The sequence below is a fragment of the Leptodactylus fuscus genome, chromosome 11 (assembly GCF_031893055.1).
Source record: "Leptodactylus fuscus isolate aLepFus1 chromosome 11, aLepFus1.hap2, whole genome shotgun sequence".
In the NCBI taxonomy this organism is placed as follows: domain Eukaryota; kingdom Metazoa; phylum Chordata; class Amphibia; order Anura; family Leptodactylidae; genus Leptodactylus; species Leptodactylus fuscus.
In genome coordinates this window covers 5,901,570-5,929,127 of record NC_134275.1, presented here as the reverse complement: position 1 = coordinate 5,929,127, position 27,558 = coordinate 5,901,570, and the positions used below count along the sequence as shown (strand labels likewise).

Sequence of the window (27,558 nt, the reverse complement as noted above, 5' to 3'; positions counted from 1 at the left end):
AAAGAAACCTGTTGGTACGTACTCATGGCTGAAATCGATATAAATTTGTTCATGTTTATTCTAGACAAACTTACAAAGACCAGACTCCATATAACAGAAGGTTTTAACTAACTTTGTACAAAAAAATATATATATATAAAAATTACATCCCCTTGCTGTGGGTCACATTTACATTGACAGATCCTATAGTTGAATATTTTAATTTATATAGACAAGATAGTATATAAAATTTTCCTCACTGAACATAGCTAAAGTGTAATACGCGTATTGCTAGATGTACCATTAGAACCAACTTAAGGTCTCGGGTTATATTCAAACAGAGCATCTGGATGTTAAAGCCACAACATTTATACAAATGGATATAGTCCTAAAAGCTTAAATAACACACCTAGCGTTGTATAAAGAGCGGTAAGGGGTGGAAACAACAAAAAAAACAAAAAGACACCTTAGAACACCTTTAACCTTTGGGCAATCAATTCATTCCTTAACTGCTTTCCAGTACTAGGTCATCGGATGATCAGATTTGGTATTTAGTAGCCAATAAACCTCCGGTGATCCCTCAATTGGTATCAACTAGCTGAAGACGTAGAATCCTAACCGATGTTTTTGAATAAGTTCCAATGGTCGGATTGACTACTGCATAAACGTGCAGTAAACTCTCCCCAAAGAACGACCAAGTTTCCATATCAAAGCGCCAATATAAAAAAAATTGGAAATATTGTGACATATATATTGAAAAAGTTAGGAAGTAGTCATTAAAAAAACTAAACACTGAAGTGTCTCAATGTGGAAATCGTATAGATGGATCCACATTCATTAGATACTTTACATTGAAGGGTTTGTCCAGAAGAGAAAATTTGACACGTCGTCAATATACCCAATACATCACAGCCTGTAATATTACATGACCCTATTCTGTAAATACATTAGAAGAATGGTGTAACACTAAATAAATTGTATCCGTGTTGGCTGCTTGGTCATCTGATCCCGAATGATAACATGATAAATAAAATTAGCTTCTGTACAGATAACAATACAAAAAAACCAAGGTCTAGGTGTGTGACACTGGGATTAATGACATGGAAAGGTGATAGAAAACACTAAAGCTCAGCTACCTACACGTCCGTATATACAGGCCTGTTTGCCACAATAATCTTATAAGAGTCCATATTTTCCAGCACAGTGAGGAAGAAGAATGAATCCAGCACTTGACTCGGTGGCACCGCGTTTACAATAAACAATACACCTTTGTCCACTGACATACAAAGAGATAAAAACTGTCCGATGGATTTTAGAAAGAGGAAAAGGTGCATTTTCCATTTTTTTAAGAAGTCTTATTTTTTCTAGAATTGTGAAAAACTTCCATTATCTCCAAAGTCTCGCCAAGAGTAGGATACTTGGAACAATGACTGTAAGTGATGCTGTGTTGGAATAGGCGCCGCTATTTCCGTTAGTCTTAACATCAACATTGATTCTTGGATTTCTTCTGTCGGGATCATCTGTAGATTTGATGACAAAATCTCCGGGACACGGCGGTTCTTCGCACTCTCCGCTTCCACTACCTTCACCACTGTTCCCTTCATCTGGGTGAGCAAAGAAGAGATTTGTTACTGATGTATTGAAACAATCAATTTATACGTTAAAAATATATTCTATCCTACTAAACTAATTATTATTTATTATTATTATTGATAATTATATTTTTCATTAATATTTTTAATTATTAATTAATTTTTTATTTTTAATTTAATAATTTAAATTTAATTTATATTTTTAAAAAGTTTGTATGTTTGTTGCTCAATCACGGCCAAACCGCTGAACGGATTTCAATGAAATTTCACACGTACCTAGAATGTGACCCAGCATCAAACATAGGCACATTACTATCCCCGCATATTCCGAGGCTTGGCAACCGCGAGCACCGACATAATGTTCGGTGTAGGCTGAAGGACCTGAGATGACATCATCACAGGCCGTTCAGTCGATACCTGATTGGCTCGCGCGATGGAGGGGGGCAGAACTATAGAAGCTGTAGCCGGCCGCAGGGGAAACTGAAGAACATTGAGTCGCAGCCGAGTGCCGAACATGCCGCCAGCGTTTGGGCCACGCAAGCCGCATACAGTGGTGAGTACGCAGGGTGCACGGGGGGGGGTGGGGGGGGGGGGTGGGGGGGGATGGGTATGGGGGTGCTTGGGCCTGTGGGCTCCAGAGGTGGGAGGTCCGGGGCCAGGATGCTGGAGGTGGAGGCCAGAGGGGGACATTGGGTACCGCGCTTCCAGGTGAGTCGCGCAGGGAGGGGGGCTCTACTATCTTACTGAACTGACCTCTCACACCCACCAGTTTTTGGATATGGGGTAAATAAGGCAACCTAGATAGTCAAAATCATTGGTTAAAACTTCACGTATAGGTGCTCAGAGAGAAAATTGGATCCGACTCAATAAAACTCACTGTAAGACTTTGACCTCAACTACGTAAAAGCACTGTTCTTCCTGAAAAATCTGGTGGAATCTGCTCACGAGGATTAGAGGGGAGGCTGCAGGGCCATTCTATAAAAGTGGTTCCAGTTCTAGGAGATCCAAGTTGTGTTTTTATCATGGGAACATAATTCACATGGTTGGCCATGATGTTCCCCAGCCAAATCAGTTTTCAGAATTTTTAAGTAACCCGTAACAAAACCAGGTCTGGAGTCAGTAGGTCAAAGCACAGACCCCCAACTCTGGAACCGACTCCTTCACAAAAGGCTGAGAAGCCATGGTCAGAAGCAGTAAAGATTCTCTAATTTGGTAACAAATTAGGAACTGAATTCCTATGAAAGTAAATATGTAACAAACCGCACATCTAACTAATTACACAATATTAATAATTGCATAATATAAATTTCAAATTATTTATTTTTGAAGCCGGAGTCGGCATTTTTTTCCCCCCAACTTTAGCCAAAATTGGTCCCGACTCTACGACTTTGACTTCACAACCCTGAACAAAACAAATACTTACTATAGTCAATGAAATTGACATCATTGCCGTTGTAAGCGTTCTTCATTCTGTTGGTCATAACACGCAGTGCCATCTTATGACGACGAATCACAATGTCTGGGTTTGCAGTGTCCACGTGCACATCGGGATTATTCAGCTGATTTTCCAGACCATTTGCCATGACGGCATACATATACCTAAAAAAAAAAAAAAACATAGAACAAATAAGAGAAACAGAATGAAGAACTGAGACCACAGGAGGAAACGGATTAGGACACTAAAGACAATGGAGACAAAAAGTGTAAAACAATGCAGACACATAGGGGGGGGGGAATGCCCCAAAACTTTAGTTCAGAAAAATATAGTACGGGCCCATTTTTTTTTGGACCATCAACCCAGTTAGATCTGTCAGGCTATTAGTGATGAGTTTAGACTCTCTATAATGCAAATCCACAAGTCCTCATCAGATTCAGGACACAACTCAAAAATTTTCCCCTGCAATGAAGACTTTAAACATGGGAAACGGCCCTTGGAAGACCATCTGCCCCCCGGGACAAGGACAAGAATACAAACCTGCTTTTATCGCTTCCATTCCAGCAGTCGTCTTCATTCATGCCCGATGTCCAGTTGTTTTTGCATATGTTAGTGGGCAGCGAGGACCAAAACTTCTTGGCAGCCTTTAGCTTTTGTTTCACGTCAGACACCTGTAAGAAGAATATTTTCAAAAATCAAACAAGTTGAAACACTGGAAAGATTTGTTGGCCATGACAACTATGACAAATCCATATTAAACAAACCCTAAAGAATCCTAACACAGAGAAAACAAAGTCAACCAGAAAAAAATGGAGTATAAATACCAAGATCTACAAAATTTTCTGTAGGGCCACAACATCGGAACTCCGGACATTCTAACTAAAACTACTTCTCCAGAACCAAAACTGGGCAAACCCATATGATGACATCTTCGGTCAGACGGCTCCAGTATGGCCAGTTTTGTATCACCATGAAATCTCTTCTTGGAAATTTGAACAAAAGTAACCATAAAACAGAAAAAATAAATTTTTGGACTTACTAGTCTATCCAAACTTGTCCCAGCAGCAGTAGTTGGTCGTTCTTCTGGGCTGTACGATCTAAATCGATGATTGATGTTACTGTCTGATGTGGAACGGGAAACCCTAGAGGGAGGGAGTGGTTTGGGCTGTCCACAACCTTGAAAAACCTATTAAAACAAAAAAACAACAGCTTGATTGTTGGGTCTGACTACTGGAATTTGAATCACCTATTTAATAGACAAGTTGTCATCGCTGTGCTGGGAATGGGAGTCCAAGTGATCTGGACCCAACTGTCAGACACTGGTGTCACATCCAATTATGATGCCATTAAAGTATCTTGAAAATAAATTAAAGGCAATGCATGTGCTATTATTCCCGAAGCAGAATTATTCTTGTCCATGAACTTTGGGTGGCTTTCACTTGACTAGTATTTAGCACACATTTCGGAATCTCAGAAGAGGACAGATATAGAAGAACATCAGTATATAAAGAGAGGTTGTCCGATGAGACATTCCATTTGTTTGTTTTTTAAGGTTCAGATTATGACCGTGGATAGATATTTGCAACATTGTATTGAAGTCTAAAGAGAAATAAACAAAGGGATCGGTAATACAGAAGAGTATGGAGTAGAAGTGCGGTGGAGAAAGTAAACCATGAGAAGAAGGACTGCCTGGAAACAAACCTTCTGAGATACTTGGTTGCTGTTTTCCTGCATGTTCATTATGGCCTCCGAAATCTTCACGTCAATGGGATCCATCACCGTTTCAATATTGAAAGGACCTTCCAGTCGTTCAGCGACCATTAACATGGAATCTAAGAGAAAAAAAAACAAAAAAATGAATGTCTGCCCGAAACACGTAAAGCAATCTTAACGTCAAATCTTTGAGTTCTGTTATTACCGCGGGAATTGACAGCAAAGCTCGACTATTTTCTTACAAGAACTGACATTTATTGGAACCTATTGATCATTTTCGCTACAAATTGTGAATCCATTTTGCAATGTTTGCTCTTTAACTGAATTCATCCTTAAAATAAGGCTGATTGCTGAATATTTTCTCTGAAAGGGCACTTTGTGAAGTTTCGTTCTTCGTATTCCAACGCAAACTGTACATTTTGTTAAAGCAGGAAATCTACACTGGCAGAATGTCAGCCATTAATGCGGCCAAGACCATGAAGGTTTGTTGGAATTTTCTACCAGAAAGAAAAAAGGTCAAACCCATTACCCAATCTAAAGAGCTAAAGCATTTTCGAGAGCTTGGACGGTTTTTGAAAGAAATTTGAGCAGAACGTATTTTGTACCAAACCCTGATCTTAGGGGAAAGAACGCTGGGCTATTAGAGCAAAGCTGAATGGACGGAAGGGAAAAAATAGATGCGACAAGAACTTTGTAAACACCCATTCTCGAGAAAGCGCCGAAAACTAGGTCTTACTTTTTCTGGTCACAGCCTAATAAAACAAAAATAGTGATTGTAGGTTCATGGATGCGGAACGCTGCCCATTGGTGTGCCAGATTTGCCAGGCTGAACAGAATGAGACAGACTCAAAGCATCGTTATCTATGAAGCTCAGATTCCCCGCCCCCCTCCTATACTATAATCACTAACACAATTTTATGGTAAAGTGTGAATATGGTCTTAGATGAGCAAGTAGTATTCGATCGAATACTACCGTATTCCAAATACTCGTACTCTGCCGAATACCACGCGGTAAATGTAAAGCCGTTCAAACAAGTACGAATACTTCAAATACCTAGTATTAGATTGGATACCTACTCGATCGAATACTACTCGCTCACCTCTCGTCTTAATGTTGTGTTTTATTGATCGGGTGACATGGTACCTAAGCAGTCCACTGCACCGGCATTCAGTCGTGGCATTCCGCTCCGGATTAGGCCCAAACGAATGGGCCTAGTCGGGAGGGAGGTGTCACGCCGTGGACAGATTCTGTGGCAAGAAAGGGCAGGTCACTTTTTTCCACAAGCGCACAAAACCGGTCAATAGGAATGAAGTCAATGGGAGACTTTTTTTTTTTATTGGACCCATTGGTGGATTCCACTTCAAAATCCGGTCCAAAAATCCCAGTGTGAACCCAGCCTTATGGTGGCACCAAAAAGTGGTATAAAAACCCATGGAAACTTAAGAGGTGGAGATAGGGCTTCAACAGCGAGCCTGCTCGCTCATATTGCGACTATTGCCTTAGCTTGTTAGGAAAGGGGAAATTTTCTATACTGGAGCTTAAAAATGGAGGACACACATAAGACAACTGATTGTGTATATGGTGTGATATATATATATATATATATATATATATATATATATATATATATATATATATATATATTCCAAAATTTAAAAAAAATTGTAAGGTTTTCTGTCTAGTCCCTATGCAGATCTCAATCTCCACAGTTACAGACTACAATCAAACCTGTGTGTAGTCTGATCCTTCAGTAATCCCTTTGTTCCCTCTGTATTCCTTTCCAAGAATAACAGGGTAACAGAATAACCAGGCTGCCTAAAAAGGTAAAGATTTGTTTGTAGTCTGTAACCATGTAGTCACATAGCTCTGCATACAGGGCTGTATACCTAAAACAGCAGGAATTTAGATACAATGTAACAATAAAACAATTGCAAAAGTTGCACTACAAGCCCATATACTGCAGCTACAAATAGGTTTATCTATTTAGGGCAGAACCTTCTGTAAAAGCCATCATGCCAAAGCTCGTATTATGTGGAAACTGATCCTAAGAACGGTCTGTTAAATTTTAAGATGTGCAAAAAATTCAAAATTCAAAAAAAAAAAAAAAAAAGTTTTTTTTCCCTCTTTTTATTTAGAAAGAGCGATCCCCGAATCAGATTTCAAAAAGAAAATTCCCCTTTTCCCAACATATCACCAAATCTTAATAGGAACGACAATACCTCTCACTAAGGAATTCAATTGAGCCAACCTGGAGTCGGGAATCTGGCTAAATGCATATTTTGTTGAAGGCAAGAAAATACAAGAAAACAAAGGAGTCAGACATTTTTTGTGATGGCCTTCAATATAAAAAAAAAAAAAAAAAAAAAAAAAAAAAAGTTGCTTCAAATCCCTGAGCAAAGGCCGGTGGCATGAATATACCATTGTGATACAGGAGGAGAAAAATCCCTTTGATGTGTCAGCAAACGAGACTTAGTAAATAGAAACGCGTTAGCCAAACTAGCTCGCTGTTGTCAGTTCTGCCCCTTACAGAAAAAGAAACCTTGGTATTTGACAGTCCGACAGACCTCGAAAAAAAAAAAATCTCAGTTTTATGGCCCATCATAAATGTGCCAGGTACAAATCGAGGTCTCTTTTTCCACCTCCCATGTCAACTATGAGAGCAAATTATTTAATCTGGTAACTTTGTATTCCCTTAGGGGCCACAAAAGGCCCCAGATTAATAATGTGTTAGTGAGAGCCTGAAAGGAAACACAAACCCCCGATTCTTCTGGCTGTTTGGTGTCTTTGTAAACTCAGAGTTATCCAGGCCATACACAAGAGCATGGGAATTGTGTATGAACTGGCTCTTTTGTTATTCCTGATGCCATGGCAGTACATGTATCACAGCTAAAGAATGCAAGGGGTTTGGGGTTTTTTTTTCTTCTTCTTCCCTTTGACTGTTGATATAGCAAATGCATTTGGCCTCCAGCTGAGCGCCTAAAGTAAGTTATAATAGATAAGAAGTATAATAATTGGCTCACAAGAATATACTCAACTGTAGCAGATAGGCATTGATAGAGTGCAAAAGGAGAGGAACTCATTAAAAGGATAGTATGTGCCTGGGATACCGTATCGGGTCTGTCCGAATGAAAGACTACTGGAAATTGCATTTCCTATTCACATAGTCGGGGGGGGGGGGGCAGTAAATTAGATCAACGAATTATAATAATTTTACCAAAAATGCTAAAGTGCACGGGAGTATAAGTACATGGAGGAACAGACAGTAAATCCCTCCCAATAAGCCTATTCCCTTCACACCAGAAAACTGCTGCATCCCATTTTTAGGAAAGTGGATCAAGAGGGTCGGACACCAAGGTGGGCTATAAAAAAGGAAGAGAACTGAGCGCCAATCTAATGTAGGAATGTAAGACGCGGAAGTATAGAGCGGAGAGCAGCTATCATTGCACTTGAGAAAGGGCTCATATGCCCAAAACGCGTTATCAATAAAAGTGGCTTGGTTTGCGCACACTCTGACCCACCCCTCCACACCCAATTGGTCTGGTACCTTGAGGGACTCCACTGTACCAAGGTGGACTAGGACAGGGACACCAAGGCCAAACAAATTTACTGTAACTGACACCAGAATACGGGCGAGTTAAAAAGGAAACCTACACCAGTTCCTGACCAATGTAGATTTCCATTCTCCTCCGATTTCAGGTGTAGTTTGTGCCAGTATTGGAATGCAGAACACCAGTCATCAAGAATTCCCCCCAACGACCCATCCAGTTACCCGTCTGTCCAAATGTCCCATAGCAGGAGTAACACTATGCACCTAGTATGGAAGTTCGATTCTTTCGATATAATGCGCCCTAAAAATACAAAGTTACTCTCCAGTGTATGGGATTGGAGATTTGCTTGCAAAAGGGAAATACAACTCAAAATTCCTCTATTCCGTGAATATAAATGATGGGGAAACCACTTTGCAGAAGTGATTTGAGTCATAAGGAAGGACGGCAATGGTGGTTGCTCCCGTGGGCACTGTCAGCAGAATACACCGCATCCTAATTTGGAAGTTGCTCTTACAGAGAGGTTCTACCGGTCTGGTTTAAAGAGAGGGGGTCGCAAGCGTGACATCCATAGGTCATAACAAAATTTTCTAAAAAGCGCTCACCCCGTATGCATTTGCATATTTTTGTCTTGACCTTCCACAGCTTCCACTTAGACTCATCAATAGACTACGGTAAACTATAAGAGTATACAACAAAGGGTTGTTCCCGTCACTACATATCGCCATCCACAATATCAAAACTTTTAATTTCACGTCCCCACAAATGAAAAATAACCCATTAAGAAATGACAGATTCAAGCCCGTGAGTCAATAAAAGGGTTAAAATCCCAGTGGAAAAAAACAAGTTCTGCAATCTGCTGCTGGCTACAAAGCGGTTAATACGCGCACTCCTCAGGAAGTACGCCACATTCCTGGAAAATGTATTTAATTAGTTAAAAAAAAAAAAAATCTACTAAAAGAGACAAAGGCAGAAAGAAAGGATCTGAAGCAATAAAGTAAAAAGGGGCGAAACTCGGCGAGCGGAGCGCTGATTAATTAAAGCATTTTGTTAAATTCATGACATGGTTCTGGGGATTAAAGCATTGTTCAATGCCTAGGGCGTCTGAAACCTGACGTGCATTAAGTAACGAGAGTATATACCAGCAGGGCAGCCGAAATACTTCCACATAGACATCATCTCGGAGAAACGCCTAACGCAGACAGCCAGTTGGCTCGGAGATTATAGTATACAGCAGAATAAGCTCACCATTACAGTATCCTCCAGTGCGTAAGGGGAGCAAGAGCAAAAATACTCCCTGACTGCAAAGCTCGCCAAAAGATGCAGATAACCAGTATCAGACACCATGAAAAGTAAACTGTAGAACATATCAGGGGACTGCTTAAAGGGGTTCGAAAGATTAGGAAAACATGGCCGCTCTCCTCGAGAAACCAGGACCGTGGGGTCGGTAGACCAAAGCACCCGACCCGGACTCCTATTTACCCCACACTAACTCCAGCCATGGTCAGACAGAAGCAGCTTGTTAAATATGTAACAATCTAATTTTACATATCATTAATCATATATTGTAATATCGGTAATTTTTACCTCTGACATCACCCAAAATTGGCTCACTAGACACAGTGAGAAAGCAAGGACACCGGACGAAACAATAGTGCAGCACCGGAGCTGAAAGAGGCAAAAGCAAACAAATATGCAGTTGCCCTCCCCCTACAATATTATATGCGTGTCGTAAACGGCCAAAAATGGGGGTGGCATTGGGTGTCCGTAATGTCACCGAAAACTGGGCAGTACTAAGTAGACAAAAAAGCCTCAGGGGCTAATAGGGATTACTGCACTCACTGGACCGACAGAATCTGGCTGGACTGGCTAAGTCTTTTGCACTTTGAGAAAGGGCTACAAAAGCTCAAAACGCGTTGTGACAATGTTTCAATAAAAAGTGCAAACGAACACCCGCCTTCGCTTCGTTTCTGTCTGACCAGTGAGCTAGGTTATCCCTATAGCCCCTGAGGCTTTGTTGTCTGAGGTTGTGACTGGTATTTCAGCTCAGTATCTGAGCTAAACTTGCAGCAAAAACTTAACATTTCCCCTGGAAAATAAGGTAGTGGGCAAATATTGCAAAAAACCTGACCCACCACAAAAGGACAAAAGAGGAAGAGAAAGGTAGCGCAGGAATGGATATGTGCAAGAAAATTCTATTCTACAGGCATCAGCTGAATCTGCTAACTAACGTCCCAACTTTTTCCTAGTCAGGGATAAGAAGATTGGGAAAATGGATTTATACGCCCTTATTCTTAAGGGAGATGAACCCACCGCCAAGGGTCCCTTCACACCATGTGCACAGAGCCAAGTCTAGCATGAAAGTGTTTGGGGGTCTTCTGGTGTAAGGGAACAGTTGTCCAAGACTAATTAGAGTTCAATGTTACCAACAATGTAACTTTGCTACAACGTTTCAGATTTACGAGGGGCCCCCAATAGCACCAGTGAGGGACTTAGGGGAAATTCTAAGGGGAAGTATATGGAGAAGTTCAGCATTTTAGGCAGAACTTGATTCTATTTTTGGACTTCTGGAAAAACCCTAAAAATTATTATTTTTTTGCTATTAATCAAAAAACAAAAGCCAACATGGATCCAATTCTACTACATAAAACAAGGCGCTGAAAAGCTCATTCGTAAACCCTAATTTTTTAGAATTGCCTTTGCATTACAATATCCATTACTGTTTGAGATGTTGCCATTCATATGAAATAGACGAGAGATATTCCACCTGAGGGCGATAATGTTCTGTACAGTGGAGAGAAGCAGATAATGGAGCAACGCGTTTCCTGATCCCTGGAAATACCTGCATTCTAGCTCTGTATTCTCCTGCACCGCAATATTCAGCTGTAACAGCTGAGGTCTTGGTGGAAATTAAAGATAAGTCATTACAGTTACAGTACAAAGGAAACGTAATAAATCATCATCCTATTAGCCCTCAATAAAAGAAGGCAATTATGTCCGACCGGCTGATAAAGCAGCGGCAGACAAATTTCGTAGACGGTTATTGAATAAGTGTTACGATATTGTATATCATTTGATAATGGACTGAAGTCAAAGAACTAAACAAAAAATTGCTAAAATTATAGTAAAACAACTTTAAACTTAACATTGATGGAACTAAATTGTTTCCAGGCTGTCAAATGGATTCCAAAACACGGATAAAAAAAATCCAAATAACTTGAGTCAAGGACCATCAAAAACAAAGTGTCAACACAAAATCTTCTAACAGGAATTTCTGGTCTTAAAGGGGGTTTAAAGGGAGTCTACCAAAGTATGATCACCATGCCACTAACCGGCCTTCATGTATATCCATGCTCGGTTTGGTGAGCATGCGTGTGCTCTCAATGGGGAAGAAGACAACAGACTGCGAGCAGACACTTGGCAATGGCTCCTACTTCCTGAAAACAAAAGGAATGTGTTGATATGCAACATGCCTCATCCTCTCTTTCCCTGGCATCTGTCGGGAGAAGTCAGAAGATCTCCGTCTTCTGCCAAAGTTGACGGGTTCAGATGACTCTTCTCTTATGTATATGGCGGCCTTGAAGCTTACATTCATGTATACAGTACAGTACAGAATGGCGCTGAGTGCGTAAGGAGGTCAAGTATGATAGAGGTCAGACCACTAAGGGAAGCGTGAAAGTTTCTATTATACCCCAAAGGGTTCTTTCGATATTGCGTTTATAAAGCCAACTTCTATATGGAAAATCGTTACTCACCTATAAAGTTATTCCACTCAACATCAAGATCTCCGGGATTGGCCAGGCAGCCCCCCAATACGTTCAGGCAGTACTTGTTACAAGGCTTGACGGTAACAAGTCCCCGGCAGTAAGGACAGTACGTCATCTTCATCATGGCCCGGACACATTGAGGAGTGGGGTTTACCTAAAACAGACAAGTGGATACATTTTATATCAAAGTATGAAATTAATATGAAACATGTAAAACCGCGAGCAAGTGATACAATGTAGCAAATGACATCCTAGTAAATGACATATAATGATAGGCTCACCCCAACGCCCATCATTGATCTGTATTCTAGCCCGCAGCTGGAGGGCTGACGGCGTACACGCCTGTAATGTACAGTATATCACCCTTTAACCTAAACCCTTCACCATGGAAACAGTTCTCATTTGTGTATAGGCTTCCGAGGTCTGGAACTGCTCACGAGCACAATGCATTTCACTCGCTAGTGTCGCAGTAACTAGGGGAAGCTGAAAACAGCATTGTGCGGCACAGGAATAGATTAACATATTTACTGATCAGATTATCATGCCATACTTCATCTGTATGCTTACCAGGAATTTGACTTTGGAAAGCATGACAAGGCTGTGACAGGACAAAGGCGAGCCCGCAGCTACTGAGGGGTGCGCCATTCACAAACCCTGAGATGCCGCTAATACCGCTGCCAAAGGAGTTTAAATGGGGAAATGCCACAAAAGATAAAAAAAAATAAGGCCGGTTTGAAAGGTTCGTGTAATGGTATTTAAGGGAGCGTAGAAGATATTTTGTGAAAAAAAATCTCAAATTTACAATTCCTCTACCATAGTGAATATGTATAAATCTGCAATTCTGTCCAAAACCCTAAATGGAAAAAAAAAAAATTATAAAAAAAATCTACCAGTTGACCAGCCCTGTCCAAAACCCTAAATGGAAAAAAAAAAAAAATTATAAAAAAATCTACCAGTTGACCAGCCCTGTCCAAAACCCTAAATGGAAAAAAAATTATAAAAAAATCTACCAGTTGACCAGCCCTGTCCAAAACCCTAAATGGAAAAAAAAAATTATAAAAAAATCTACCAGTTGACCAGCCCTGTCCAAAACCCTAAATGGAAAAAAAAAAATTATAAAAAAAATCTACCAGTTGACCAGCCCTGTCCAAAACCCTAAATGGAAAAAAAAAAAAATTATAAAAAAATCTACCAGTTGACCAGCCCAGGGTATTCAAAAAATATACTATAGTAATTAATATATTATAAATTTGCAAAAAAAAATTTTAAAAAAATCCAACATGGTGGATCAAATTTTCAATATATCCGCCGGTATCCGGGACAAATATCATCAGGGCTGCGGAGTAGAGTTGGAGTCTAGGGTCAGTTTTAGGAATCAGTAGCTTTTTATTTCAGTAGAAGAACCTTACTGAGATAGTCCGAGATTTATGAAGTTAGAACCGGAGTCGGAGTTGGGTTGTGTAAAATAGAGGAGTCGGAGTCCAACTCCATAGCCCTGAATACCATCGGATAAGTCATTCCAATCCCTAGACGTTGGAGAACCATAGCCCAAATTCTGTTCAAAGTCCATTCCTTTCATCTGAACGGATTATGATTGCAACAAATATGCAAACAATCTTCCACATGTGACAAGTCTTATGACCTTTTAGACCAAGTCTCACCAAGGTCACCTGAAGAAGGTTAACGACTTGAAGAATGTGCAACAACCCCAGGAAAAAACACAATAAAAAGCCATTAGAATTGCAATTCGATGTATTTTTGATTTTGTTGACCACTAAAAAAAAAGACAAATCCTTCAATAGATTTTGGGCAACGTAAACCAGATAAACACGGGTCACCAAGATACAAAAGTTAAATAACAGGACACAGATAACACCAGGCTCAACCTTTATCATGTTGATTCAGGGGAAGGCAAATAGAAACCCATTTGTGCTATCGACAACCTTGTGTCAGGATGACAAAATTCCCACAATAGCCGATACCTCCTTCACTGGCCCCTTTCAATATTCGGTATCAACTCTGAGGCTTTGCAAACAGGGGAACGTTTATGACACGTAGGTATCGAGGGCAATGATGTAGAAGTGGCCTATGTGTGGTCAGGGCAGATAATCAGTTTGCCTTCATTTATATGCGGCCATCATGGTCTCCGCGTGTTGGACTGAGGATTGTTTGTCTCCGTAAATTTTTTATTTCATATGACTTTTATGTTGGCATAAAAATAACCGCGATATACGAGAATCTGCTCGTTTCAGTCTGATTTGTAAACATATCTACATGGGCAAAGATTGCAAGTGAACATCTGTTTTGGGCAGGGACAGGGAACCTCCAGCTGCTGTGAAACTACAACTCCCAGCATGCTCCATTCACTTCCATGGGAGTTCCAAGAACAGCAGAGCCAGTATGCATGCTGGGAGTTGTAGTTTTGCTACAGCTGGAGAGCCGTACGTTCCCTACCCCTGGTTTAGGGGATCGTTGCCCCTTGCAAATGGTCCTTAAAGCGTCACCAGAAAATAACATATTTTGCAAAACAAGTTGCATGTTAAACATTTTTGAGAATTTTTGGTGAGTTTTTAAAAAGGTTAAAAATTCCTAAAAAGTTCTAACTCTGGCCACCAGGGGTGCATTGGTAGAAGTTCTCTCCAGACCCCAGACCTTGATGGAGCCCCAGAAGTCCCTCTGACTCCCAAAATATACCATTATTGTAAATGGCTCAAGGTAGGGTCACGGGGCCCCGGTACAGCTTTAGCCGCCAAGCCAAATACGCTGACATCTCCCGTTTCCTGTAGGAGAATTCTTTCCTTATCAGCACAATGGTGATCACAGCTATCACGTAGATAAAACACAATATCCACCTGTTCCTATAGGTAATTTAACAACTTATCTCCGCCTACACAGGTCATAGTGCAGGTCAGAAGACTTGAAGGAAGTGGCCATGTCTATATAATACCGCACTGTATAAAAAAAAGCAATGGGGCGGGTGTAGGAACACGAACAACCACAGCTACAGAATAAGAATAAGTGGTAAATCGGATTGTCCTAGACTCCCAGCCTTTGTACACATTATATTTGCTATCTACTTAACCATTTACCATCAGTCAAGTTAACCATTAGCCAATGGCACAAACACAAACGAAGGGTCATAAAACAATGTGGGATTGAAGTCTGGCACAATGTAACATCTCGACTTTCAATGGACCAATCAGCTTATCTTATCTACTCCGACAAACGAAAGAAAACCTAAATGTGTCCTTTACCGTTATCAATATAAACTACTTACTACGGCCATTAAGGAAGCCGCGCCTGCCCAACACTCCACAATGAGATGGCTTGTTTGACCAGTCTTGTCATCCATTTGTATAGGGAATTGTTAATCTGATTGTAAAATGAGAGAATAAATGGACACAAACCAAATGGAGGTCACAAACCAAAAGATCATCTGGCCAATATGTCTGACCTTCATCACTTGCTTTGACGCCCTATTAGCCACACAGGGTTACAGTCCATGATGATATAATGCAATCTCACATCCCGTACCTGGCACCATAAAACGGAGATAAACCGCAAGATGGCACACAGTCAGGTAGCCCAGATCTCCCTAGGCCTATCCGGAGTCACACCGTCATTCTCAATGGTAGACTTGAGACTTCGAGAGTCTTCTCCTATCCATATATTTTTTTTAAAGCCTTAAAATTGGTTTTCCAGTCCATTTTAAGGTCAACCTACCCTTTAAAAATGATTCTAAATACTTGCAGGACCATGCTCAAAACCTTAGTGGTAATAGACAGAAAGCCACGTCTTCCGAACAAGGACTAGAAAGGCTGGTCTGTACATTGGCTGGATTTCATGGCCCGGTTGCGTTTTAGGGATCTTAGATGCTCGGAGCCCCTACCTCACTGCAGCTCTACTCTCCTGAGCTATACACAATAGTGGACAGTGCAGTTGCGGCGAGGCAGAGACGCCTGGTATAACAGATGACCATGGCGTAAGGAGACCAGGCCTGGAAATCTGGCCAATGCAAGGACTGGACTTTCAGGTCTGTGTGTATTTTTGCTTTCATACCCATTTGTATTAATAGTCTCAAGCATGTTCAGCATGTGACCTCGCACCCTTTCAAGGGTCTATTCTTTCACGACTGCTATCACTAATAAGAGGCCCGCTTGCACTAATGTTGGCATGACATGGACCATACATGAAGGCTCAACACACATTCAAAGAATGTCAATGCCTCCTGCATTCTGCTGACGGCTGCTGCTGGGCAACTGCAGGGATCCTGAAATTCTCTAAGGTTATTAACACACGGTCCCTGCAAAGGAAATAAATCCGATATTCTGAGGAATTGCAAATCAAGCAAATAAGAGAAACACCCCAGGGTTTTATTTTCGTTCCACTATAGAGCCAACGATGGACTCCATGTGCAAATGTAACAACGTCCTGGCTACATTTTAGCACTTGGTGCAGGGCTTCTTCAGGCACCCCTAAGTCACAGAGGAGAATGCCTACATATGGAGTTGATTTCGTCTCTTCAGCACTTTCGTCATTACAGAACGCTTGTTTTGCTAGGAAATTAGGGAGGGGGGGGAAAGCCAGAAACACAAAAGAATTCAAGAATGATCATTAAGTGGAATTTGTGTGTGCTGGAATTTAAGACATTAACTCTGCACCCACCAGGCCGAATTTATGGTGAAAGTCGGCTAACCCGACCTTATGCAGGAAGAATCCCCGGGCGAGTGTGTCTCAGTTGTCTATGCCGATTGTGACGCCCAACTAAACATATATCCTATTATACTTTGTGCTGCCAAGTTCTCTGCCTCGCTGCCATGGGACAAGTTCAGGGATCGCATCCAGTCTAGACAAAAGGAGTCAGGACTTTCCAAGCCTGGCCCAGCAGGTTTTGGGGATTACAGAGCTCAGAAACTGTGCATAGTAATTTTAGAAAGACTCTAATCCAGGTAATGCTAATGTGACCTTGAACGGTGCAAAAGCGGAATACTCAACGTTTCCAGGTTGCAAGCGATAGAAGGCATACTGTAGACTTTAGGAAAGGGTCAGACCACACCAGGAACCAGCTTGATGGGGTCGATGCCAAACACTGGGGCGGAGGATTTGATTCCAGCTAAGGCAATGCTTACACAAAACCTCCATTTTCTGTTACGGTCACTGACTTTTTAAGAACATGCACCATGCTATCTTCTCTGGGGACAGGAGCCGGTGGTAGCGCTGTTACGACATTCCCCATACTAGTAGGTCAAAACTTAGAAGATGAATGAACCTTTTTGGAGGCTAGAACAGTATTAGAATAGCTGGTCTATTTTAGTCCAGAAACAGCACCTCATTCGACCCGAGGAAGCGCCTGGTATTGCAGCTGAGCCCCCTGGGATGACTGCAATACCAAATAGTCCAATGACAAACGTGGCACTGTCTCCAGAAAAATAGATGCAGTGTTCTGATCCTGGGCAACCACAGTCGCTAACATTCACGCCTTGAGTACTGTTCTCGCGGAGGCATAAAACTTTTTTTTTAAAAAAGTCAAGTTGGCTCCTGGAGAAGTTTAACTGGAACCATCAAGGATTTCATGCACTGCTTCCAGAAAATCTAGACCCAATACAGAATTGCCAAGGGTGTACAATTTTGCAAAGTGCTTAATAGTTAGCTCCGTGGCAAGATATTCCGTTCCAAAGACAAGGAAAGCCTTAACCCTCAGCGGTTTGAGTCTGAAGCCAGAAGGTGTCAGACTTTTAGCGGGAGGGAGGTATTAGGTAAGGCAATTTAGTGAGGATTTACACAGGATGCTTCCCTGGTGACTCATTGGTCTGAGTCACACCATTCAGAATTTCAACACCTTGCACCATGACTGGTCTACAAGTGGGAACAAAGGGAACTGACTAATTATTACTTTGGGCAACAGGAGGCATAATCATTAACTCCTTCACTTCCCAAGTTACGACACTACAGGCCGAGGTGTGAAGAGATTGAAGGATTTTAAAAAAAATATTTGCAAAAAATTGGATTTTGCACTTTATGGGAATTTTTTTTTTTTTGCTTTTAATGCCGGCCCTTCTTTTAGGTAACGATAACGAACATCTGCAAAGTCGGTGACTAATTTCTTCCTAAGACCGTTTTAAGTCATTTTTTTATGTAATTTCCCCTCTTTAAATTAATTTTACAGAAATTATAAAACACATGGGTTTATTTAACAGACTTAGTAGCGACAATTAGCAGGTCACAAAAAAATACTATAAAGTGATGCAGACGAGCGAGAGTTACTTCGATGCAAAAGTTCAAAAATTCCAAAAGATCATTGCAGATGGCAGTGAGAATATATGGCCTTCAATCTCCTCTAAAAACGGACCAAATTACATTGTATGAAAGTAGTAAATCTGGGCGTACATGCAACGCTGGGTTCACATTGGGTTTTCGTCCTTTGGGTCTGCTTGGGGACCCAAAAAAAGTGGCGTAAAAGTGGTTACCCGCGGATCCCATAGACCCATGATGGTGAACCTATGGCACGGGTGCCAGAGGTGGAACTCAGAGCCCTCTCTTTGGGCACCCATCCATGGAACAGATTATATTGTGTGTGGGCCACTGTGGAGCAGATTATACTGTGTAGGGACCACTGTGGAGCAGATTATACTGTGTGTGGGTCACTTTGAAGCAGATTGTACTGTGTGTGGGCCACTGTGGAGCAGATTATACTGTGTGTGGGTCACTTTGAAGCAGATTGTACTGTGTGTGGGCCACTGTGGAGCAGATTGTACTGTGTGGGGGGCCACTGTGCAGCAGATTATACTGTGTGGGGGCCACTGTGGAGCAAATTGTACTGTGTGAGGATAACTGTGCAGCAGATTATACTGTGTGGGGACCACTGTGCAGCAGATTATACTGTGTGGGGGCCACTGTGCAGCAGATTATACTGTGTGGGGATCACTGTGCAGCAGATTATACTGTGTGAGGGCCACTGTGGAGCAGATTGTACTGTGTGGGGGTCACTGTGGAGCAGATTATACTGTGTGGGGGTCACTGTGGAGCAGATTGTACTGTGTGAGGATGACTGTGCAGCAGATTATACTGTGTGGGGACCACTGTGCAGCAGATTATACTGTGTGGGGGCCACTGTACAGCAGATTATACTGTGTGGGGGCCACTGTGGAGCAGATTGTACTGTGTGGGGGCCACTGTGCAGCAGATTATACTGTGTGGGGGCCACTGTGGAGCAAATTGTACTGTGTGGGGACCACTGTGCAGCAGATTATACTGTGTGGGGGCAACTGTGCAGCAGATTGTACTGTGTGAGGACCACTGTGCAGCAGATTGTACTGTGTGGGGGCCACTGTGCAGCTGATTATACTGTGTGGGGACCACTGTGCAGCAGATTATACTGTGTGGGAGCCACTGTGCAGCAGATTGTACTGTGTGGGGACCACTGTGCAGCAGATTATACTGTGTGGGAGCCACTGTGCAGCAGATTGTACTGTGTGGGGACCACTGTGCAGCAGATTATACTGTGTGGGGGTCACTGTGGAGCTGATTGTACTGTGTGGGGGTCACTGTGAAGCAGATTGGACTATGTGGGGGCACAGTGGAGGAGAAAGCTCTATAAAGCCTCATTCCTATGACCATATTTTGCAGGTCTGTAATTGTGTGCAATTGTGGATCTGCACATTATTAAAGTTAAATGGCCGTTTTGGCACTTTGTGATAAATGAGTGGGTTTTGGGTTGCAGTTTGGGCACCCAGTCACTAAAAGGTTCGCCATCACTGGTATAGACTATATCAGGGTCCACCGAAACCTGTTTGCTTGCAGCACATTTAGCCTCAGTGTAGTTTGGTGCAATACCTCCTTGGAATTAGATTTTGCACTGCCCTTACTTATTCCAACGCAGAAAGCAGAACCGGGCACGATCATGTCCTTAACGGGCTTCACTTACAGTTAAATTAAACTAATGAAAAAGTAAAAAAAAGTTTAATACAAGGACATTTCCTGAAACATGAGCTGACAAATGACAGCATGACTGCGCAAAGTGAGACCTACACATATAGTATTTGTCCTCCTAGGCAAAACCAGACATAAAGTCTAACTTATTCCAACTTCTAAGGATCAGCAGACTTCCATTATCCCTCATTTATCATTATAGATGCAAATCTCTCGGCCCCATACGCTTATGTAATATCCATTTATCTGGCATTCTCGCAGAATGACAAATCGTTGCGCTATCCTGGAATCAATTTATCCAGCAGATGTTCCGCACTACAAATACTGGTGCTCAAATATTTTTCCAAAACTGGTATGAAGACGTGGTGTCACTGAAATATGTAGGCGATGTGTTACAGCGGCAGCCACACATAAACATACTAAATACAAGAAATACTGGAGGGGAGGACAAGAATTACAGGCTGGAGGACACAGACACCTTTAGGGGCATTCTTAGAAGTGAAAAATATGTATTTTTGGCAAAATTTGGATTTAAATTTTCACTAGTTTATCTTTTGTGTTTTGCATGCATTCCCATACATTGCAGGCTGCTCATACCTGTCCTGTGGGGAACTGGTCAGACGGCATGGTTTGCATCCCCTCTTCCCCCGTCATCTTTGCTTTCCTGATCACAAATATGACATCTTTCTACACTGCATGTACAGGTAGGGAGTGTCACTGTCACCGGCAGGCACCAAATTAATAAGGTATAACAGAGCATACGTTATCTGTATAACAGGAAAGATGGACCAGTCTCCTCCCGGGAACAGGCAAGAACGCAGCGCTCATCCAGGTGTATAGTGTTAAACTTCTTTATTGGCACAACGCGTTTCGGGCCAACATTAGCCCAAGAATTCTACCCCAATGGGCCAGAAGTATGACCATGGACTTTATCGGTATGACCCTGTGTCCTGCAACCTTTCCAGAGCATACAGTTAACACATGGTGCAACGTAGTGTAAACAGACCCTCAAAATAAACCAAAGGGGAGGTAAGTTTCATGAGCACTCAGGAGAGCAGACTGAAGGGTAACAGGAATAGCTCTATCATATGCTCTATAACAGGGGTAGGGAACGTACGGCTCTCCAGCTGTGGTCTAACTACAACTCCCAGCATGCAAACTTACTGCTCTGAACTCTGCTGTTCTTGGAACTCCCATGGAAGTGAATGGAGCATGCTGGGAGTTGTAGTTTCACAGCAGCTGGAGAGCTGAAGGTTCCTTACCCCTGCCCTATAACAAATTTTCCAACTAAATGGACTTGAGCAGCTTGCAATGTAGGAGAATACATGCAAACTGCAGAAAACAAATAGAAAATAGCAAAAAAACACATTTATGAAACTAAAATGCACCCAAAAGGTGTCAACAGCCTTTACATAAAGAATGGGGCAGGTGCAGTTCCCTTTAAATATAGTTTTATATGGGCAGATCTGATTCCACCCCCACTTCTTTCTCAAACGTAACATATTGAAAATGTCTTTGTAGTCAGGTACATCCTGCAAGTGTGCCCTAAAGCATCAAACAGGCTTGGAATCTCTTCAAGACGTTGGTAATGTTTAATTAGTAAGAGACAGGACATGTTCCTCAGAACACGGATGGCATAGGCGGCGTCTGTTAAAGCTACACAACCAAGTGGCACCACGTGACTCAGTACGGGCATGCTAGCAGTTGTACAATAGTCAGAAATAAGACCACACAAAGGGTTAATAAGAGCCTTGGCTGCCCATTACCACAAATGAAGACAGTTCATGGACTGGCAATAGGACACATCCAAGTTAGCCTATGATTTTTGGGCGTAACATGGTCGTATGACCCAATTCTATCTCTCTAGTCTGTGTAAATGTTACGCGGCTTGTGCTGACAGGAGTCTGTAAAAGGTCACAATGTGTAAGAGTTTGGCAACGTCTTCATACTTAATACTGTTGTGTCGTGCATACACAAGCCATTTGTAGTATCAAGGTAAAGGTCTATGTTTTTGGTTGCTTGTAGCCCAAACACGAGACTGGGTAGCCAGATATCTCAGTAGTTACACATGTTAGTGACGATCCTCTATGGAGCACAAAGTACAAGGATAGGTAAGAATATAGACGTTACATATGGTATTGTTTGCATGGTAAGAGGGTCATAAAGCCATCGGTCGCCCGTATTATATTAGCAAAGTGTGTAAACCACTTCACGCCTTAACATCCACACCGCCTAAAGGTTGCGTACACAAATTCTAACATATATTGAATGAGATAACCGGCACGCTATGAAATCCCACCGACTGTACATACGAATGAATGTGCGTCTGTCACTACATTGGGAATCCGATTGCGATTGACGACGCCGTACTTCCCTCGCACGACCCATTTGAATAAAAACGTTTCAGCCACAAGCTGCCAAAAAGGAAAGCGAATGGTTTTGCTGCCATGCCTAATAACACTGCATCCGAATTGAACAGAACAGAACTTGCCTAAAGGCACAAAGTTTCCCTTTGCTGAAGCTGGCATCCATATAGGTGGTGAGTATGTGTGGTCTCCGTACATCGGTGCCAGGCCAAGGCAATTAACCTAACAATTTGTGCACAGACAAATCCCATGAGTCATGATAAAAAGCAATTCACTGACATGTACGAAAAGGACTGCCAATAATATCCAACGACTGCCAAGACTGAATGCAAACGTAAAACTCTCTTACCATGGACACCTTGTTGATCACATCTCTGGCCATGGCTAGACCTTGTGCAAAGGTGCGGGCAGCCACAAAGGCACGGGTAACTTGAAGCTTGAGTTTCCGCGGTAGATCTCCAAATGGTTTGAGCTGGTCAATGTACTTGCTGACACACTCCAGATACTCATCGGTGAAGTGATACTGTGGGTTCAACAGGGGGAACATACGTTCCAGCAGCCGAGCCCAGAAGTCGTTGAGCATTTCTTCCAAGTTTACATTTCCACCAACGTAGTATTTTCGCAGCTCCTCAAAGAAGTCCTTAAAAAGCTCAGAATTCTGCATGTACAAGCGCCCATAAGTCCTTACAAACATGTCGTTCAGAGAGGTCTCTGCATTCTTCAGAAGTTCTTTAAAAAATTCTGCAATGGAAGAGACAAAAAATGTTAGGAAAAGGGACAGAATATATTTACATAGTCAGACAATAAGTTACTAAAGAAGGGTAAACAGTGATGAGTCAAATGAGAAGAGCGCCCTGCCAACGTGCAGAATTGGCACCATAAGACGTCTGCAGTTAGAGCTGAGTGTACACCACTGTTTTGGCTTCGACATACTAAAAAAGCAACAGGTTCTGCCAGATGTGTTACATAATGGATAATACAGAAACCAACAGAACAAACTAATTTCATGGGGTCCATCATGGCAGTCCATGGAGTCTGGACATTGAATTAGAATGGAGTGTAAGGTTAACTATACAGCAGTCAGCAGGCCAAATCTCTCGATCCCCCACACACATGCACACTCATGTTACAACTCAACACACCAAGCACTTGTTTCGAGATCAAGATCGAAACCAATGGGTTGGGCCATATTGGGCTCATATTACCATCACAACTTCCATTTATAACACTCTTATATTAAATTTTTCTGCAAACCGTGAGGGTCTTCCGTTTACTGAAAGCAAACCCAAATATTGAAACCTGCAGCTTTCCACTCTAAAATGCAAACCCTTTACTTGAAGAAACCCGTAAACCTCTACATCAGGGGTAGGGAACCTTTGTCTCTCCAGCTGCTGTGAAACTACAACTCCCAGCATGCTCCATTCATTTCCATGGGAGTTCCAAGAACAGCAGAGCCAGTATGCATGCTGGGAATTGTAGTTTTGCAACAGCTGGAGAGCCGTACGTTTCCCTATCCCTGCTCTACATTAACCCCACAAACTTCTTTACATTGCAGATTGCAACACAGACTAGAACTATAGGAAAGTCGCCGTCTATATGAGAAAGACCATCTAAAATACAAAAAGAAACAAAGTTACTTGGACGAGCGCACATAAGGAGCTGCGTTTGCTGCCTGAAAGAGGAATTTGGGGTTTCTTGTAGAATGTTCGGAATTTGTGCGGCAACATCCTTCCTGGCTAAGCATTATATTCAGCGCGGTGTGGTTTCACAAAAAAATAAAAAAAATCCCTCTATCCAGCGTGTATATATTTTTGCAACATATTGCATCTTAGGATGACAAATTGCTAAAGGCTTTCAGTTTTCGTGGCTGGAGACCAATGTGGTTTTGAAAATTAAATTCCTGAATAGAGATCAATGGGAAGCTATATATATCCGAAATATGATGAGTGGGCGATGCATTACGCCACAGCCTAGGATTCTCACATAGTCCTAGATAAATGACAAAAACACTAAAAAGTTTGAAAATTGTACACCTCTAAGGCCTCGTTCACATCTGCGTCGGTAATCCGTTCGGGGGAGTCCACATGGGGAACGATCGCATTTGCAACCAGTGTGCAGTGAAAGCACACGGATCCCATAGACTATAATGGGGTCCATGTGCTTGCCGTGAGGTCTCCGCCGGGAACATGTGGACAGGAAAGTACTTCATAATCTACTACTTTCATGGCTGCATGTTCTGTGCAGAGATCTTGCGGCAAGCACACGGACCCCATTATAGTCTATGGGGTCCGTGTGCTTTCACTGCACACCCCATGCGGACTCTCCGAATAGATTACCAAGGTAAGGCTACGTTCACAGTCTTCGTTTATACTCTCTCTTTTTATTTTTCTGGATGAAAAATTCCTGCAAGCCAACTTTTTCCGTGATGCCTGTGAAAAATTAATGGTCACCCAACCGAACTCATTGTAGTGACTGGATACCCTCGGTATCCATTGCTGTTCGTATTTCCATCCTTCTAATCCTGAGATGGACAGAAAGAACAGAGACAATGGGGCAGATGGGAATGTAGCCTAATGGGCGGAGATGCCGAGGGAAAAAGCAACAAAACAAGTTACCCAAAAAATAATATTAATACTAATAATCCTAATGAAACATAAAAATGGAGGTCAACATTATGGGGGGGAGGGGGGACACGAAGACAACGAACTAAAATTTTGGTTGCTTTGCCTGAGAAGAGAAATAGATGCCGGTTTGTTCTGTCTGGACTTTTCGGTTCCATAAATTAACACCTCCGCTGCGAGTCAGTCGAACAAAGTCCTACACACAAACACACACACACAGAGGATTACTTTCCTGTTTAGCCGTGCTGTAAAAACATGTTTTATAGCAGCACGACAAATACACTACACTCATTAAATCACTACATCAACACAAGTCCAGTGTATGACTGTCACACAAAGAGCTGGAGGATGACAAATCTTACCTCGCCGCACTCTCGGGACATAAACAAAACTTTTCCTGCCTCACAATGCTACAATACGTTATTGTCTGAACAGCAAGCTAAGAAAATTCTGATGTTTCTTTGCTATTATAGTCAATATAGTTTTGGAGGATAGAAGGCTTATAAAAAATGGGGCAAATACGAATCATCTCAGAAAGTTGTTGGTCCGATATAGCTGAAAAAAAAGGTTACTGCTTTCCTTTAAAATTTAATTTTAAAACCAGATATTGAAATACATAAATTTCAATTTCTTACTATTTTATTCTATTTTCTGAACAGGATTGTGGGGTCCAAGTTTCTCCGCTGCTCAGAGTTACATTTTTCAGTATAACGGCAACATATTCCTTCTAAGTTCTACTGCCAAATTTTTCCATGGGATGGTCTATCTGGTTCCTAAAGTCTACCGTATTTCTCTAACTTTGTATCTGCACAACCGATACGGCACAAGCTAGAAGATACAAGAAGGGTTGAGCATGTTCACATTGGAGATAAGGGTCTGTTAGGGGTATTTTTTCGCTCCACATATTAAATTAAAGATGTGCGCTCAGTCGGTGCATGTTATAAGGGAGTCATGAACACCAGGGGGCGCCATAAAATGTAGCAGCACCATTGAGATACAGTGAAGTTTTTTAAGGATTCCAACTAAAAACTTGTTTTGTGTGATCTGTGTCGATTAGAGATGAGCGAACACTAAAATGTTCGAGGTTCGAAATCCGATTCGAGTAGCCCCTCAATGTTCGACTACTCGAATCGAATATCGAACCCTATTATAGTCTATGGGGGGAAAATGCTCGTTTCAGGGGTAGGCAACATTCGATCAAATTATACTTACCAAGTCCACGAGTGAGGGTCGGGCTGGATCCTCCAAGAAGTCTTCTCTGTGCAGCGTCCCCGCGACGTCTTCCGGCTCTGAATTCACTCGGCCAGGCATCGGGCCTGGGCAGAGCCGACTGCCCATGTCCGCACTACACTGCCTGGCAGAGTGAATTCAGAGCCGGAAGACGCCGCAGGGAAGCTGCACGGAGAAGACTTCTAAAGGTAGGAGAAGAACCAGCGTTGATTGGCCGACCGTATAGCATTCGGCCAATCCATGCTGGTTCTGCATCAAACTTTTCCATTCGAATAGCGAGTGGTACTCGATCGAGTACGAGTATTTCGAATACCGTAGTATTTGATCGAATACCTACTCAATCGAATACTACTCGCTCATCTCTAGTGTCGATATCTTGAGAAATGAATAGAAGAGATGGAGCCAAGAGTATGTCGGCCAACAACCGGCCTCCAGACCTGCTTCCTTGTATTGTATATGTGGGTAACACCAAATATGTACAATCAAATTCAGAAACCAAATCTTCGGAAAAAACAAAACTGATCAAACCAAAGTGATGTCCTCTATACATGGTCCTAGGCCTACACCTGGCCTCCGAGGCCTACAACACCATGGACACCTTACTGATCTTCTACTGTGAATCTTGAGAAGGAATAGGACGTACATACAGACAGTAGATTCCTTTTTACTGGTTTTACCGGGCAGTTGATTCAGCAAATCTACAAAATCTGACATGGCGGACCTTAAAGGGAACCAGTCAGGTTGAACGTGGTGTTCATTACCTGCAGACAGCATGGAGGACCTGTACAGGTTCATAAAGTTTGAAAGGAAACAAAAACTCAATATGACATTACCTTGTTGACTTTAGAAGACAATGGGTGGTCTTACTCCGGGGCTGACAGGCTACCCCATGTCTAGAAACACTGCTGCCCACACAAAGTACAGTCTTACGTGATGGGATCCCTTTAAGAGGCACATTGGAAAAAATTTGATAGGTTACAGTGTTGCCTCAACTGGACAAGGGCGGCTGTAAAAGCGAATTGGGGGACTCGAATGTTAACGCCTTATCCTTTTGGTTTTTCTATGGATAAGTGGAGAAACTGCAAGAAGTGTCTGACGGTTACGAGACTATCAGATACAGATTGGAGGAGCCTTTAAGGTCTATATGGGACACTAACCTAACCACTGGTCCTTATGGAACAGTGGCTTAATGCCCCAAATAGTCTGGTCCTAACTCTGCCCATGACTACGATGGAAAAAGCCAAAAACATTTCTATACGTCCATCGAGATGAGTTATCTGCGGTGCTCTCGACATTTGCACAGTAGTTCATTGAAGGCGGAGTAGTGACCTCATCACCAAAGTCCAGGACATGCCGAGACCCAACCTATAGCATGCAACC

At 42.2% G+C, this 27,558-nt stretch overlaps 1 protein-coding gene across 1 annotated transcript in view; it reads right to left on the bottom strand.

The window, feature by feature from the left end:
• Positions 1-1,312: 1,312 nt before the first annotated feature.
• GPC4 (glypican 4) overlaps positions 1,313-27,558 on the bottom strand; it is a 70,480-nt gene continuing 44,234 nt past the window's right edge. The window contains exons 3-9 of the mRNA XM_075260089.1: positions 22,677-23,068; positions 12,021-12,186; positions 4,708-4,838; positions 4,046-4,192; positions 3,547-3,677; positions 2,995-3,170; positions 1,313-1,583 (exon numbers count right to left, since the gene is read on the bottom strand). Of these exons, the coding sequence (XP_075116190.1) occupies positions 1,366-1,583; positions 2,995-3,170; positions 3,547-3,677; positions 4,046-4,192; positions 4,708-4,838; positions 12,021-12,186; positions 22,677-23,068 (1,361 nt within the window). The 3' untranslated portion in view covers positions 1,313-1,365. The remainder of the gene's footprint in view (positions 1,584-2,994; positions 3,171-3,546; positions 3,678-4,045; positions 4,193-4,707; positions 4,839-12,020; positions 12,187-22,676; positions 23,069-27,558) is intronic.